The following is a 17,500-nucleotide window of genomic DNA, read 5'->3' as shown; positions in this document are numbered from 1 at the left end:
TCAAACCTAGTGTTGCAACAAAAGCGCGACACGCTCTCATCTCCACAGTCAGTCCGCACGGATCACAGTCCGGTAAAGCTTAACCGTCAAGAAGACGAGTGATTCAAACCGTATCGCGAGGACAGAGTGAGACAAAAAAACATCCATCGCTATTGAAGATCAAACTGCTTTCTATAGATTTGAGTTCCAGCTCAAGGCAATACATTTGTCGCCGTTTGGATGAATCAGAGGGTGTTCCTGAGAAAGTCTCAGAGCAGGATCCACTGAATCGCACAAACCAGGAATGTCCCGGAGGAAGCAGAGCAACCCGAGGCAGTTCAAACGTAAGTGTTTCGGATTGTTTTCTTCTCTGTGAGAATATTGGAAATCGGTTCATTTGATTATAGTTAAAAACATTTTTAAAGCCAGCTGTAACCTATAGGTTAGCCTACTTCTCCTGTCACGTTTAAAGAACGGCAGTGGTAGCGGAATGGATGTGAACTCTTGATGTGGTTTATCAAGTTCAGTCATTGCGATGACACATAAAGTTACAATTTGCTGGTACTCGACATCGACAATTTCTTTCATAAGAAACATTGAACATCTGACAGTTACAAGGGCAATTGTTACAGAATTGCGAGATCTCAGTTGTTTGGCGAGTAGCCTAGTCTGTGTTTTTGACATGTCAATTGTACGCTATTGCTCCTTATTGTAACAGGTTTTCTGTTGTCATGCAATCTACATTACTACCACCTTGAACAACGTTTAGCCTAATCTACGTTTGAACACATCCGTAAATGCGCAAACAAAACCTTTACCTCGCACACTTACTGGCATCATCAGAGATAAACACACGTGTGTACACAAACACTTTAGACAGACTCAGGTAGCCTACACAGAGAAAGGGAGGGAGAGGCAGAGACTTTATTATTGAATGATCATTGATTTGTCGGTCCTCTTTGGATAGTTTTGGATAGATTGGATATTTTTGTTACCATGCTGCAAAATTGCTTTATTTGTCTTTTGAAAAAAATGACTAAATGTGTACTTCATGATAGTAAACTTACTATTTTGCCTATTTCGATTTATTTTAGCATTCTAGCTGTTGTAAACAGTGACAGTCAGAGATATCAGTGAAACTAATTTCAACTGGTTTGTGAAATCTGACTTTTATATATTTGGGCATAGCCAGATAACATATAAGGCATAAATCCCCCACACAGTAAAGTGGTTAATGCAGAGGACAAAAAGGTTGTTATGGGTGAGGTACTTCTTTTTCCCCCTTTTTTTGTTCCCCCTTGAACACATTGCCCTGTTATCTGAACCCCATGCGATTCACAGAGTATTTTCATATTTTGCCTATTCCATTCTCTGGGGTGCCCTCTGTTGTAGAGATAAAGTGCGAATGCTGAAAGAGCTCCATTAATTTGCCCCGATGACTGAGGTGATAAGGGGTGATAATGGGGGGAGATAAGCATGGGGAAGATACACCATCAGACACCCGATTATTACCATTAGAATTCCAGCCTGGCAGTCTGCAGCAGGCTGATAATCTCTCTCTCTCTCTCTCTCTCTCTCTCGCTTCCCTACACCCTCCCCTCACTCTGGCAACTCCGCCACCCCAACTCGCAGCCCTCTCACCCTCCACCTTCCGTTCCCCTTCTTTAGCTCCGCGGGATGATAAGACAAAAAAATAGTCACTCGGCAGTCTCTTTATTAGTCGGCCTGGATATTCCGATAATATGGTGATAAATTATGTATTTTATTCCCACTCCCATTCAGCGACCTCCCTCCACCCAACCGCCGCCGCCATCCCTCCCAACCACCCTCTCCTCGCCCACCACCGCCATTGAAACATCACATTGGATTCCTCCGTCCAGTTTTTTCTCCCCATGAAAAAAGATAAGAAAGAGAGTATTTTTAGGGTCATCTTTTTACTGTCTCCCCCTGCCTCCACCCCCCCTCTATCTCAACTCCCCTCCAACTCCCCCACACCCCCTCTCCATACACACACACACACACACACACACACGCACACACACACAGACACACACACACCACCCCTCTCCCACCCTACCAAAGTTCCATGTAGGCTTTTATTGTAATAAGAGTTTGATCTGCAGGCCTGATAAGCTGGGAGGAGGAGGCTGGTGGGGTGTGGGGTGTGGGAGCACATATCAATGGTATCGGGCTCATCTCGCCACCCAGAGCTGGTAGCAGCTGTTGTTCCCCGGCCCCTTATCGCCCCCCCTGGCCGCAGTGCCAATAAATTTGCTCAGATTGGTGGCCAAACAATGGCAGGTTGGCCAAATTTATGATGGGGGGGAGAGTCAAAAAATAGCGACTGATGCTCTGGCCCAGGCTTGCCTGTGTGCTTCTCTCTCTGTGTGTGTGTGTGTGTGTGTGTGTGTGTGTGTGTGTGTGTGTGTGTGTGTGTGTGTGTGTGTGTGTGTGTGTGTGTGTGTGTGTGTGTGTGTGTGTGTGTGTGTGGCTGAGAAGGGGATAGGGGGTGGTGGAGGGGTGGTTTGGTTCTTTAACTCTAAGGTCACAGGCTCTTTTGTCGTCTGACCTGTCCATGTCTGGTGCGGTTAATCAGGGCGTGTTTGGGTGAGACTGGCTGAGCTTGGACACCGCTGCGTTTGGAAGGGGATTATAATAACCCCTTTTCTCTCGAAACGGTACTGTCGTCGTCCACGAGAAAGATGTAGATGACACCTGCTCCTCCGCCGCATCAAAGCCTGCATGCGTCCCGATCTCGGGGGAAATCGAGCTAAGCTCATTACGATGGCTCCACAGGTTCAACTGTGTCACCGAGTTGTCACAATGATGCTCGATTGATAGCCTCACGCCATCTCCGAGAGCATGGAAAACAACGTTATTTTTGAAAGAACAGTGACAAAAAAAAAAGACTAACACAGAACTTGGCTGCTGTGGAGTCACTGTCTTGAATTGGCGATTTGCCTTTTTTGTTTGTGAAATCTCGGGTAATTTATTTGGAGGCTGTCACGCTGGTTGTCGCCCCGCTAATGCGACGCCGTCAAAATATGATAATTTTTTGTTATTATACCCTATCAAGGATGTCAGATTTGTTGCCTCTCTTTTATTCTTTTTTTTCTCAATCCGTTTTGATTAACTTCATCTGCCAACTGTCAGAGCGAGGCTTCGCTCAGATTGCCTGCTATCTTCACAGATCAATGCAATATGAAGAGGGGTTATTGTGTGCCAACTTTCTCTGCAGCATCTGTTCCCCGCTAATTAGATATGAAGAGCTGATGCTCATTGGGCTGCAAAGTGGAGCCGTGATTCGGAGAGGGAGAAGAAGAAACAGAACCCACCTACAGTATATGCATAGTATAGACATATCACTCTCTTTTCTCTCTCTCTCTCTCTCTCTCGCTCTTTCTTTCTTTCTTACACACAGACACACATAGACGCAGAGACACACTCACTTACTCAGTCACTCTCTCACTCTCACTCGCCCACATTGTGAAGTATTCAAGGTGCTTCAAAGGCAAGATGGTGTCAGGGTCTATTGTGGGACTCCTCCTGATGGCTATCACTGCAGAGAGAAGGCATAGAAGAGAGAGAGGGGGCTTAGGCAGTGCTGTGTGTGTGTGTGTGTGTGTGTGTGTGTGTGTGTGTGTGTGTGTGTGTGTCTGTGTGTCTGTGTGTGTGTGTGTGTGTGTGTGTGTGTTTGCCACAGTAACAGTCATCATCCTCCTTTGACAGGACGAGGTGCGGGGTGCTGATTACCTCCTTCCTTTGTTTAACGAGGAGGGAGGTGTGTGTGTGTGTGTGTGTGTGTGTGTGTGTGTGTGTGTGTGTGTGTGTGTGTGTAGGTGGGGGGTGATGATTAGCGTTGCATAAGATTAATGAAAGGTGTTGATTTTGATTTTACTGTCTCTCTCTCTCTCTCTCTCTCTCTCTCTCTCTCTCTCTCTCTCTCTCTCTCTCTCCTGCTTGTGTGTGTACTCTCTCCCTTTACTCACTTTCCCCCCTTTTTAATCTTTTGTCAGAGAACAGAGAAAAAAAAGAGGAAAGATGCCCCTTGTCTAATCGCACTGTGTGGAGAAAAAAAATAGACGGGAGTAACAAATGTTGTGTTTTGTCTTCTAATGGCATCTGGCCTCTTTGATTCTCTGTCTTTTTCGCTTTCTCTGTATCTGTGTTTGTGACTGTGAAGAACGACTCCAGAGGCTGCGAGGATATGGAGCTTCTCTTTGAAATCACAGTCTGTACATTGTCATGTTATATATTCCCAGTAAACTGAATCGCTTTTACAGTATAACAGACAGTCTGTACATTGTGATGTTATACTGTTATATATGGAATCATCTCTTATAGATGTAGTGTAATAGATGATGCATACTGTATATCATATAGCCTAAAAAGAATCCTTTTTTTAAAGGATTCATAGATTTTGGAGGCCATTCTTCTAAAAGTCCTCCAGAGTTATAATGACATCTCATAAACAACACAAAGCCCACTACAATCCTCCTTAGGAAGTGGTCAGTCTCGTACATTTGATAGAATCAATGCCACGGCGAGATAAGCGAGATGTTTATTTGACCGACTTTAATCACTGGTCTTGCAGTGTTGCTTGATGCGCTATCACTAATGTCCAGCAAGCCCCAGGTAACAACAGGCCTTTAGTATGACTCAACCTCTATTGAACCCCGAAGCCCCAGGATTGTGATGTAAATCAATCTCCTCTTATCGCAGCCCAGAATCTCGTACCTCTTTTGAAGAGCCAATCACATTTCAATAAATTAGATTTAGTGTTTTTATCATCTGAGAATAGGCTGTTAATGTAGACATCTGATTGGATTGTGAGGCAAAATAAAAGAAGCATGTTCCCTTATTATGTTTAACATTGAAGTTGGGGTGTTCAAGATACGTCTGTGGGCATTTTTATTCGCATTTACTGTTGTGAAGCGGCAATGCATGGATTGCTCAATCATTATGACCTTTATCACCCTCTATTCCCTACAAACACGTAGTAGATGTGTTTTTTTTGTTATTGCGCTCTGCTAGACAGACAGGAAGTGTGTTGTGCGTTGAACTGCTGTAATGCATGGCTAGTGGGAGGCAAGGAATCTGTCTTTAAACTACCTTCTCTGATGTCTATTATTATCCCAAGCTTGTCCAGGGCCTGACTGCGATGTAGTTCTTTTTTTCCACTCCCCCTACTGAAATTTGAATTTGAATAATCGGGTAACTTCTGGTAGGAATTTTTTTTCTTCCTTATTCTGAGGAGAGAGAGAGGGGGAACTTTGAATTAACTCATCCCATGAAAGGGTCCATGGACGGTGAATTGATTTGGTCCCCCCCACCTAAAGAGATTATGTATCTTAAATGTACGGTCTGGGCTCCGTCAGTGTTGAAGGGATTATGGAGTTCCCTCTCCCTGTTGAGAGATAAATGCCTGAAAGCGCCTGGCAGAGGTTGATCAAATTCGCTCCCATCTCGTCTGCGGACTGGAGAAAAAGGCACATTATGGCTTCCCCTGGCTGACTTTGAAATATTCATCAAGTGTTTGCCTGCCTGCAAGTTTCCCTTCCAATGCATTTGAAGCATGCCTGGTGTACTTATATTCTTATCCATACACCATTGACCAAATGCCCTAGGGGCCACTAAGATTTTTTTTTTCTCTTTTCATTTTTTTTTTGGTTGGTCCTGATATGCTCTAGATACATTTGGTTATGGCGGGCAAGGCAAAGAATCAACAGAGACTCCGTAATTATGTGTGACTGTGTCCGTGTGTGCATGATAATTCGAGTTCAAGTTCAACGCAACATATGCATTTTGATATTGGGTTTTTTAAAAAGTAGTGAGTCTTAAGTGTGCAAGTCAAGTCAGATGTGAGACTAAGCTGAGGGTTGAACTTAACCTTAAATGCCTACGAGACCTGTCAACTGTCTGTTTATTTCTGCCTTTGTGAACATGTCTGTGGAGTTGAGATTAAGAGGTCAAATAGGCAAATGAGAAGTGTGGACATACAGCCTCTGACACTGACACTGTTGAGCATTGGAGTGTTCCAAACAGACAGTTGAATAGCTAATGCCGTTGAACTTCAGCGATAGCTCAGAAACACGAAAACATTTATCTCAGGCGCTAGAAGCTGTGTGTTTATATTTGTGTGTTTGTGTGTATGTGTGTGTGTCTGTGTGTGTATACGTGTGTACGTGCGTATCAGGCAAGAGGTGACAGGAGGCAGAGCTCAGTGCTGGATTAAACCAGCGGCTTTTCACTTTAATTTGTACACTGGACTTCTCCTGACACACACATGTATGGGCCAGAGTGTACACTGGAAAATCACTAATGGCAGAAGTCTTAGTTTTGGGGGTGGGGGGAGAGAGGGGTGGGTGTTTGAGGGCGATAACTTAAGTTTCTTGCAAACATCTCGCGCAAAAACTACTCTTAAGACTTTAATAAGAATCGCTGTTGGCTTTAAAGCTGCAAAGCTGTTGATACCACCGCTGACAGTCAGGCTTATAATTACCTCTGTGGCTGTGAAGATGAAGGCATCGGTTGGTGGCATTCTGGTTTTTTTTTCTCTCCTTATTTGGGGGGTCATGTGCACACAGATTTGCTCCTCCCTGTCTGTTCATTGTATTGAATCATCGATTCAGTTGGTATGCTTTTGGAAATCAAGTCAACGGCTATGTTGTGTGGGTGAGAGACGTACAGTAGTGTATGATTTGGATTGGAATCTGCAAAAGGTGGTTGATATTTGTGCCCAGCAGCCAAGTGAAGGGAAGATGTGGAATGAGAGATCAGAGACAATGAGTGGGGAGAGAGAGAGAGAGAGAGAGAGAGATCTTGATCAGGTGCATTGACTGATTGATTGATGTGTAGCAGTGTGAGCTAAAGCGCCAATCAGGTGGGAATCAACAGTACCCCTCCCCTCCATCCCCAGATAATCGCCGCCTTCAAAGTCTGGCTCTTCTCCTACGAGTCAAGGACATCCCGGGGTCAAATGACCTTTTTCCCCTCCACCTTGCTACCAAGAGGCCCTGTGATACTGCTACCATTCTAATGCAAAGCCCTGTGTGTATGAGAGAGAGAGAGAGAATGAGAGAGAGACAGAGAGAATGAGAGAGAGACAGAGAGAAAAAAAGAAATTGAATAAGAAGTATTGTCCTGATGCGTCACTGGCAGTTAAACAGGAGAGGCCGGAGTGAAAGACAAGCATTATGCGGCGGGATTTTAACCCCATTCATGTCTTGGCACTGTGTAATCACTCTCCCTAATCTCACGTAAAGATGGGGGTAAACAATAGCTGCCGTGGGGAAGAACCGCGCACATGGGCGCACACAGGCAGGGATTATGCTAATGTTTTAGTGGAGCTGATAGAGACTGCGTAGCGTCTCTCTCTCTCTCTCTCTCTCTTTCTCTTTTTGTCTCTCTCTCTCTCCCCGACATTTTTCTACACGTCTCGACGCAAACAAACAGGCTAATCTCGATAGTGCCATCGCACCATCTCTCTGCAAAGACGTGACGTGAAGGAGAAGTTGTCTCTGACTTCTGAGTAGGGGGAAGATGATTTGTTTTGTTGTTGTATTTTTGTTGGGGAATTATTTAAGCGAAGCGACAGAAGTGTGTGGTTAATTTGTATGGTATTGTTCGGAGGATGTGGCTATTTAAACAAGAAAGGCGAATTAAAACAAATTTTTGATGTGCGGTCTAGATCTAGTGGGTTTAATAATTTTATCATAATCTTTTGTGTATGCTTGATTTGATCATTTTTCAAAATAACACCAAGACAATAGCTGGAAAGACAAGTTTTGTATTTTTGTGTCTTAATGCAGACACTAGAAAAATATCTCAGTCTTTTTTTGAACCATATTTTACACATGAATGCGCACAAACATAAATATTGGGCAACACACACACTCACAATGAACACATCCGCACAAGTATACATGAATATGCATACTTAACGTATGCATAATGTATATGCATACATCTGTGCATGTTCCCAAGCACACACACTTAAGGGTAACACATGCAGGTCCTTCAGAGACACAATCGCTATGGAATCGTTTTCTGAGGTAAACTCGAAAAAGACTCTCAGGGGAAGCCATATCGGGTACACTGACAATTCTCTACCCAGATGCTGAGGGAACGAAAAAACGAAAGAAGGAGAAAAAAAAGAGACAGAGCGGCGGGAGGGATAGAGAATGAACCCCCTCAGGTGATCCTGGCCCGTAGATTTGGCTTTGGCGGCGGCCATATCTGGAGCCGCGCGCAGCTGGGCGCAAGGCGTCACGCCACTGAGTCAATTGGGCAGACAATGGCGGGGATGGCACCGCTCTGCGGACTGGATGCCCTTATCCACGGCCAAGGTGCCACAGCTGTGCGTTTGATGTGAGGCAGATTCATGGAGGGAGGTATGCCTTTCACTCTCGCTATCTGTGTCTCTCTCTCTCTCTATCTATCTCTCCCTCTCGCGCGTTCTCTCTCAGTTCTTTCTGGCTTATCCCCCTTCTCTGTCCCCTCTCCCTATCACAGACAGAATGAATCGTGTCCCCAGCTTGGAAGCATGTGGCTCTCGGTCAAAATGGCACACACTCGTGCTCTCGCTTTCACACACACACACACACACACACACACACACACACACACACACACACACACACACACACACACACACACACACACACACAGTAACATTTTATTCGAATAGGCAGAATGACTATGTAAATCGATTAGTAGATACATTGGGACACACACATCCCTTTCTCTCTCTCATTCACACACACATACATACAGAATGATAGAAACATTGAACCACATACGAGTGTTTGCAAATATACCAGTCTGATGAACTCAGAGAACTGTAGTGTAGGTGTGCCTCTTCTATCAAACCAAGTCCTCAACCTCATCCAGATAATTACCTCACTGATTCTCACAAGGAGTCAAAACTTCCACCTGGAGACAGGTGTGATACAAGACTGTTGTCATCTTTCCGGATGCCATGGACTCGATAATGATGTTGTTTTAGACGCAGGGCAAATTAATTTCGACAAGCCCGTGTTGTGTGACAGAGGAAGATGTCCTAAGAGAATGCACAATGCTGGAAAAGATTAAACTTTTCACGACACTGACAAGCGAGAATATATTTAGCTGTTTAGGTGTCTTACCTCCTGTCGCCTCTTCACCAAGTGCTAACATATGGAAATTACTTAAGCGTGTGATTGTTTTTGGCAGAGCAAAGCAAAAACCACCCGCACGATGTGTGAAAATTTGATGCACTTTTCGCTTTATAGAAGGATGCTCGCAATATGGTCAAGGGAGAGTTCAGAATTTTTTTTCCCTTTCATTGAAAACATAAGATCTGCAAGTAAGGTCCTGTCGTCTGTTATTTAAAGAAAGATATGCCCATAAGCAACTTTGGATGGTAATGAACCTCTGTTGTGTGCGGTGTGTTAATTAAAACTGGAGCAGATCTTTCATTGTAATTGATCATTAGGCTCTTCACAGCTGTTAGGGGAAGTGCGTAGAAACTCAGATGGTATCGGCAGAAGTGCTCGTTACGATCATTAAGAGAGAACGCCGTTTCGAAGAATGACGAACAAGATTGTTGAAATAACACTCAAGGGTCATTTGTCTTTGAACGGCAGAAAATATAGAAATATCGACAGACGTCGTTCCGTTTAGAGTTTTATTTTTTTGGGAGGGGAGGGGGCAAAAAAATTTTATTTAGGCTACTGTAAAGAGTGGAATAAATGTTAGCCAACCCTACTTTCCTAAACAAAAGATAAAACTTATGGAGTCAAGAACATGAATTCACTGCATAGCTAATGAGTTCATTTTAGACTCACCACTTCTGAGAAAAACGGATCACGGTTATGTGTGCGTTTATGAAACTCACACATAACATATAGGGAAATGGATGCAGTAATCCCAGTAAATGCATACAGAGATGATGGTTTTATCCAGCGCGACTGACAGTGCATATATTTGCATACATTTATCCGCTAACGTGCACCTTGGGAATTGAACCCGTGATGCTGGCATCGGAAAGCATGCCACACACAGAAATCCTTCCTATTCAGTCCTACTGACCTTATGACATGCTCACCAGTTGGGGTAAAGCTGGTGGAAAAAAAAGGGAAGAGGGTGCGGGAAACAAGACAGACCCGGACGCTTGGTTCTGTTAGCGTCACCCGTGGCCGTGCTGGTAGCCCGCTGCTCCCCACAATTAGTGTGACTGGAATCAGTGGCGCAGCAGCTGTCGCCGGGATGCGCCGGGGTTCTGGAGGATGTGTCAGGGCTGAGCAGGGCCAACTCTAAAATCTGGCTTCCTGAGTGTGTGAACATGCGGTTTTGGTCGGGGTGTGTGTGTGTGTGTGTGTGTGTGTGTGACTAACCTCTACATAATTTGGGAGAGCAACCTCCCAATCTCAAAGCACTTTTACCCTGCATCATCTCCCATATTCTCTCACTCCTTTCCTCTTTCCTTCTGCTTCCTTCCTTATCCTCCCTCTCTTTCTATCTCTCTTTCTCTCTCTGTCTCTCCCTCTCTCTTTCTATCTCTCTTTCTCTCTCTCTGTCTCTTCCTCTCTCTCTATCTCTCCCTCTCTCTCTGTCTCTCCCTCTCTCTCTCTGTCTCTCCCTCTCTCTCTATCTCCCTCTCTCTATATCTCTCTCTCTCTCTCTCTCTCTCTCTCTCTCTCTTTGGGCTGCTGTGCTGGTGGCAGGTGCGAGGCTGGCTGCTGTGTGTCAGTGTTGCCCGCGCTCTCTGGAGCACCGAGCCGGATGGCCAGATTAAGTGCCGGCTGGCCGGGGCCCGCTTCGGCTGGACCCGGTCCAGTCCCGGGCCGCGGCCGGGCCAAGGAGACGCCTCTGATTTCCATGTGGCTCCGCTCCTGTCAGATTCAATTACCTCACCTCTAATTAGGGTGGACCTGGAGAAGGGCCCGCGCTCTGATACGGGGGTCCGCACATGTTACCGTGGCGCCCGCTGATAGTGCGCCGCGGCGCTATCGCCATGCAAACACACGCCTCCTACATCGCAGCCGAGCGGCAAATCCAACCATGAAATTAGCAGGCGCTCGGATCATGCCTGCATATTTTATTGCATATTTTATGTCATGCATTCATTTTTTTCTTCCCCCCCTTCGCTTTTTCTGCTCTGCCCATTTCTCCTCTTCTTTTGCTCCCCCTCTCTCTATCCCCTCTTTCTCTGGCTGTGATAAGGGTGTACACACACCACCGTGGATGTGTGTGTGTGTGTCTGGGGCTGAGGTATGAAGAATACCTGGAATGTGGTGTCACAAATCAATTAAATTAGTGCTGAGTTTTAGCTCACACCCTAATGAATTATTCTCCTTCATGATCATTCTCATATCAGTTCAACTCGCGGCAAAACACACACGTCCTCTTAAGCGGCAAGTTTGCCTTGTTGTTTTGTTTGTGTTATTTTTTTTTTTTCCAAACGTGTGTGCACAAACGTACAAATTTGTGTTCAGTTACACAGCTGTCAGGCTGTATGAGGGACATGTGTTTGAAGGCCAGTGCGACACACACACACACACACACACACGCACGCACACACACAGACACACACGCACACAGACACACACACACATGCACGCAATCTGAAGGACATTTGTCCGGCAAGAGGTCTGGTCTTTGGGTCTCAAGCCAAGGAGGTGACCGGCGCATGGGCACATGGGTTTTGTTTGGACGGGGTCGAGGTGGCAGCGGAGCGGGTGCGACCCGGTTCAAAGGGCCATCTCGGCGGGGTTCTGCCGGGCCGGTCACTGATCCATTCTCCGCCTCTGTTCACGGTGCACAGCCAGCGCGTCCCTCCCACAAAGGAGCAATTCATGAGCCCAACGAAAAGAAAGGGGGTCCCTCACTGAGATCAGAGGATCTTAAGAAGCGTGCATGGACACACACACACACACACACACTTTCTCTCTCACTCACACACACACACACACATACACATACACACACACACACACACAAGATTAGAGGATCTCTAAGAATGTGCCTGGACACACAGTCACATTCTCATACACTTGTAATGATATACGGGAGCATGGTATAGTAACACACAATACAACGCACACACACACACACACATGTGAGCACTCACACACTCTCACAAAGATCAGAGGATCTGTGGCAACGTGCCGCCACACACACGTGGACACACACACACACAGGCTCATTCAGCCAGTTTTACTCACCAGTGCTGAGCAGTACACACAACTGATTAGCGAGATCAGAGGATACTTACCAGTTTGAACACTGTCACAGAGAATGCATCTCGTTCATTGCACACACACACACACACACACACACACACACACACACACACACACACACACACACACACACACACACACACACACACACACACACACACAAACATACACACATGTACACATACATATAAACAAACTATCGCACAGATCAAAGCCAATTTTTTCCCAGTGTGTGTGTGACAGCAAAGGAGAGTGAACAAGCATGGACACACATACACACACACACACACACACACACACACACGCACCACAGACCCTCTTACAAGCGTATTTGCACAGACATTGTCTTACTGACATTACTGGATCAAACAGAAAGAGAGGAAGAGAGAGAGAGAGAGAGAGAGAGAGACAGAGAGAGAAAGAGAAACAGAGTGAGTCTCCAGCAACACATTGTGTGACAAAACCCTCTCAAATCGTCTCAGCACATGACCAAAAAAAACTACCCATCCTTCTCGTGCCGGCGTCCGCCGCCGACGCTTGAGTAAACAAGGCAGGGTTTGACTGGTATTTGCATCATAATATCAAAGGTGAAGCGGCTAACTAAACTAATGCTATTCAGGTGGTAGGAGCTGCAGCAGAGCCCCCTGATGAAGGGGGAAGCGTAAAAGCATTAAATATGCTAATATCAAAGAATAGGGTAGGGCTGGCAGCAAGAACGGCATCGCACTGATAGAATGCAGTCAAATTTTTTCCAGAGGATGGAAATTAATCAAACAGAGGAAAAAATGAACTTTGTGATTGCACGGGTGTACTACCCAAAGGCATGGCAAAGTAAATGAAAAATCAACATTGTACTGACTGATAAGGCAAATTAATGAATAGTGTGTTCTTTCTACCTTCAATGCTGTTGCTTGTGTGAACAAGTTATCTGGGTGCAGAAGTGACCGTGGGCGCCTGGATCAGTTCCTGGTTCTGTCTCCAAAGGGGAGGAAATTGCTTTGTAGTAGTTAAATCTGCACAATACTGCTCTCTCTCCTGCTCTCTCGTTCTCTCTCTTCCTCTCTCTCTCTCTCTCTCTGTCTTGTTCTCTCTCATACACACTGATACACTCTCACACACGGCTGGTGCTACATTTAACTCTGTGTCAAGAGCGTTGCGGGTTCAACATCCTCAACATTTCCTTTGAATTTCTTCCAACATTCTAAGGAATATCAGAACAATGGTACATTTCCCCGTAGAACCCTTGAGCAATTTTAGTCATACGTATCCCTTACTGTAACTGAGGATGTTTTGAGACCTCTCTGTGTATATGAGTCAATTGGTATATGGTCATCGGTACAGGAATACACTGATGGGAATTGTCAGTATTTTTCTCATGCTTAACCGAGTAGAGTCCACATTCGGGCAGTTTTGGTGGGTGAAAGCTAATCAGGCCTGCTGCACTGCTCTCTCTTGTGTCCTCAGGGGGGTCGGAGAATGGCCTGGAGGAAGAGCAGGTTGAGGGGGTGTCTGGGGGTGTGGACGGCCTGACCAGCGGAGACCCGTCGGTGGAGGGAAGCCCCTCGCACAGTTCCGACCCAGAAAACTTCTCTGTGAGAGACAAGGATCAGTCAAGCAGCCACGGTGAGTGACGCATCAATATCTCAGAAGCAGATTCATATTTTTACAGATTCCATTTTATAGATTCCTCCTCAGATATAGTCAGTTCGGTTTTTTACATTATCTTTTCAACCAAATCAATCACTTTGGAGATGATTGACGCCTCTCACCTTTATAGAAATGAGTTTTTCTCAAATTGTGGCAAGAGTTGGGGTTGAGAGGAAAGTTTGGGGGAAGATACAAAATTGTTTCTGTGTTGTGTCGATGTATTGGTATTCAGTTTAACACTATGGTGTCGTTTGAGGGCATAACGTTGTTATACACAACTTGCACGGGGTTCTTTACCTGCAACTTTCAAAAGCCTCCATCCATATAAGTGGCACGTTTCTCACACTCAACAGAGTTTTTTGTTTGTTTGTTTTATCTAGTCCGTCCAGATTGACTTGAGTCATCCTCACTCTCCTCCTAGTTATTGAATCACAAACAAACATCTCCTTAGAGGGAGCTTGTCTTTTGAGGAAGTTTCTGAGTCGCAAGTTTGCGGGAATGGCACATTTCATGGTTTAAGATGAGCTCCAACCCATTCACTAACACGAAAACACACACACACACACATACACACACACACACACACACACACACACACACACACACACACACACACACACACACACACACACACACACACACACAGGCCCCTTAGCTCCTTCAAGCACCCCCCCCCATTACCACCACCCATGTTTTATTTCCCATTCATCCTGCTGGAAGGGATGTATTCTCTCCTTTGTAGAATTCAATTTAACTACAGCCAGGGCTAGATTTTAAATGCAGAACGATTCAGGTGGAGGTAGGGGGGTCTGGATGCCTATACGTTTCTACTGAGGTTATTGGTCATAGTAAATAACAACACAGTAAACTGAAGGCGCTGGAGGCGTAAGCTATCAAGCTCTCAAAGCAAATACCATCGACTCTTTGAACTTAAACTCAATTACATACCCCTGTTCTGGCCACACCTTACGATCACAATTTCCATTAGCGCTGCAAGGTTTGAGTGTGTGTGTGTGTGTGTGTTGGGGGAGGGATTTGGGGAGCAGTCATCTAGGCCTGGATTTCACAGCCTCCGGCAGGCTGCAGTTTGAAATTTGGTCGTGGTCTGAATGGTACGCGTTTTTCACTTTGTAAATGATGAATCTTCCCTTTGAAATGCCTTTGTGTGTTGACACTTTCCCCGGCGCTCAGAAAGTTTCCCGGCTGTACTCCTTCTGCCACATAAACTAACCTGCACTGCCTTCCAGGGAAGAATCTTCAAAAGACAAATCTTTTTTTTTTACCTTCTCTTTTTTTAATTGGCCGTGCGGCATGTAATTCTCTCTTTTGTTCTACTTGAAAAGAAATAAAGGCACAACGTGTCAGAATATTCATTTGCGCCGTCAATGAGATTAAAGTTTCTCTCCACCCCTGGTTTAAATATATATGGATATTTATTTATTTACGTTTCAAGCAAGCCACCTCATGGTGCATTTCTTAAAATGAATCCTGACAGTGAGGTAATTATCTTCGCAGCGTTATGAATATTCATCAAGCATATATTGATGGACTGGCCCATCACATTGTTGCATTTTGAAAGCATTGACATTTTTCTGTCACGTCGATTCAATAAAGAATTCCGTCACCCACACCGAAGCTTCCCTTGGGGTATGCATCCTGTTGTGAATATTTAATTTCACTTAATTGTGTCTTTCTGGTCTGTGTCAAAATATCCTGCGTTTTCGTCTTGACAGTATGGAGAGGAACTCTCCAAATCCACACACTCCATGTGCTGGTTTCTTAAAACGGAGCTTAGACATTAATGAGGAAAATTTGTAACTCATTTTTTTCTCTTTGCTCTAAATCACACATATATTACCGCTGTCCAATTACGATAGGGAGTTATAGGTTAACATTGCTGCCTATATTACTCAACTTCATTTAGTCCCTTTCATGTTCGGTGATGAAATCAAATCATTCTTTGCTCTTGATCATATTGTCTTGTTTTATTTTTAGACTGATTTAAAATACCTCGACAGAACTACAAAGATTTGTGTGAGTGTGTATACATGCATGTCAATGTCAGTGTGCCAGTGTGTGTGTGTGTGTGTGTGTGTGTGTGTGTGTGTGTGTGCGCCACTGTGTGTGTATGTGTGTGTGTGTGTGTCTGTGTGTGTGCTATTTTTATGTGAAGAAAGTTGTCGAGGTATCTCAAGGGTATTGAAGCCCGAGGAGGGGAGAAGGAAAGAAAGAAAGAAAGAAAAAAAAAACAGTTTCTTTTCTTGGAGGAAAAAGTTCTTCCCCCTAATGCTGTGCCACTGGTGTCAAGGCAGCCAGCAGAAAATCCTTAATCACGGCTTAATTAAGGAATCATCTCGTGGCTTCATTTCTGGCCCTGCGCCGTAATTAAACATTTCCAGTGCGTTTTGTTACAGGGCTTAACGTACGCACCAGGCCTCTGATGAAGGTGGGGCCTGGGACGTTTTTTCTTCCACTTTCCACTCGAGCCTCCTTTTTTTTTTTTTTTCATTCCGAGGCTTTTCTTCTCTTCTTCTTTTATTCCCATCTGAGCAAACCTCAGGCTTGAGCAAAAAAAAAATCCCACAAGTAATTCTAGTCACTTGAAAGAAAGATATAAGGGACAAAGGAAAGATGTGCATTGCAGTGTACAAGGCATATGTTATGTCCAGCAGCTTAGGCTACGTTGAACGCTGATGCTAAAGCTTTGATCCAAAAGCAATGTGCAGCTCTGTCAGAAACTAATAGGGGGATATATTCAGTCTCAGTCAGTATCCTCGTTTTGCTACGCACTCGTGTTTGTGTTTTGTATAAGTGAGTGAACGTTGAACCTGTCGTTCCACTGCTACAGAGGACGGCAGCCCGAGGCCTGGGCGGAGGAACACGGAGGAGCCAGAGCGAGCTGGGATCAGCCCAACCGGATCGCAAGACTGGGATGGACCAAGTAAGCAAATAAATAATGCATTACTCCCCCTTTTGATTCCCTTATTCATACACCACACGCTATGCTGTCATTGCTACACTACACAGCAACATGTTAACAGTTCTCTTTCTCTGGCAAATGGGTCCTGCAGAAAAAGTGAGAGTGAGTGAGAGAAACGAAATGTTCAAAAGACACTAAGGTCTGCGTACTGAGGCCTCTGTGTTTTATCAATACATCTAATGCCTTGCTGTTTCATAGACTGAGTTACATATATATATATATTTTTTTTTTCATTGGCTTTTAATTTAATCAGTTCATGATAATATGCTGAATCGGACCAATTTTGAGGCGATGCCAGGTGCACGGCCAGCATTTCTGTCCTATTTATTGTTTGGCGTTCATGCGTTTGGCGCCCATTGAAAGGTACACTGAAAATGAGAACTGTTGGTGTCAGGCAGCGCTGCACACAGATAGACGCACATGGAAACACTGCCTTCAGCAGAGAGGCACACCGCCGGATACACACATTCATCTTCCTCCAGTAACTCAGCAGTCATCAGACCATGGAGAGATTTCTCTGTTTTGGTCTCTTTCTTTCCTGGTCCCGTCTCTCTCTCTCTCTCTTTCTCTCTCTCTCTCTCTCTCTGTCTGTGTTTCTTTTTTTTCTCACTAGCTAATTCTATCTAGAAATTATCTCCCTCCCGTCCCATGCAAAAGAAAGGAGCGCGCG

General features: G+C 44.9%; 1 protein-coding gene across 1 annotated transcript in view; it reads left to right on the top strand.

Moving 5' to 3' along the window:
- Positions 1–13,528: 13,528 nt before the first annotated feature.
- zfpm2b (zinc finger protein, FOG family member 2b) overlaps positions 13,529–17,500 on the top strand; it is a 31,056-nt gene continuing 27,084 nt past the window's right edge. Inside the window, exons 1-3 of the mRNA XM_062530171.1 lie at positions 13,529–13,538; positions 13,668–13,826; positions 16,699–16,791. Coding sequence (XP_062386155.1) covers positions 13,529–13,538; positions 13,668–13,826; positions 16,699–16,791 — 262 coding nt within the window. The remainder of the gene's footprint in view (positions 13,539–13,667; positions 13,827–16,698; positions 16,792–17,500) is intronic.

The sequence above is a fragment of the Sardina pilchardus genome, chromosome 24, assembly GCF_963854185.1.
Source record: "Sardina pilchardus chromosome 24, fSarPil1.1, whole genome shotgun sequence".
Taxonomy (NCBI): Eukaryota; Metazoa; Chordata; class Actinopteri; order Clupeiformes; family Clupeidae; genus Sardina; species Sardina pilchardus.
The sequence above is the reverse complement of the archived record's forward strand: the minus strand, read 5'-3'. Positions and strand labels throughout refer to the sequence as shown.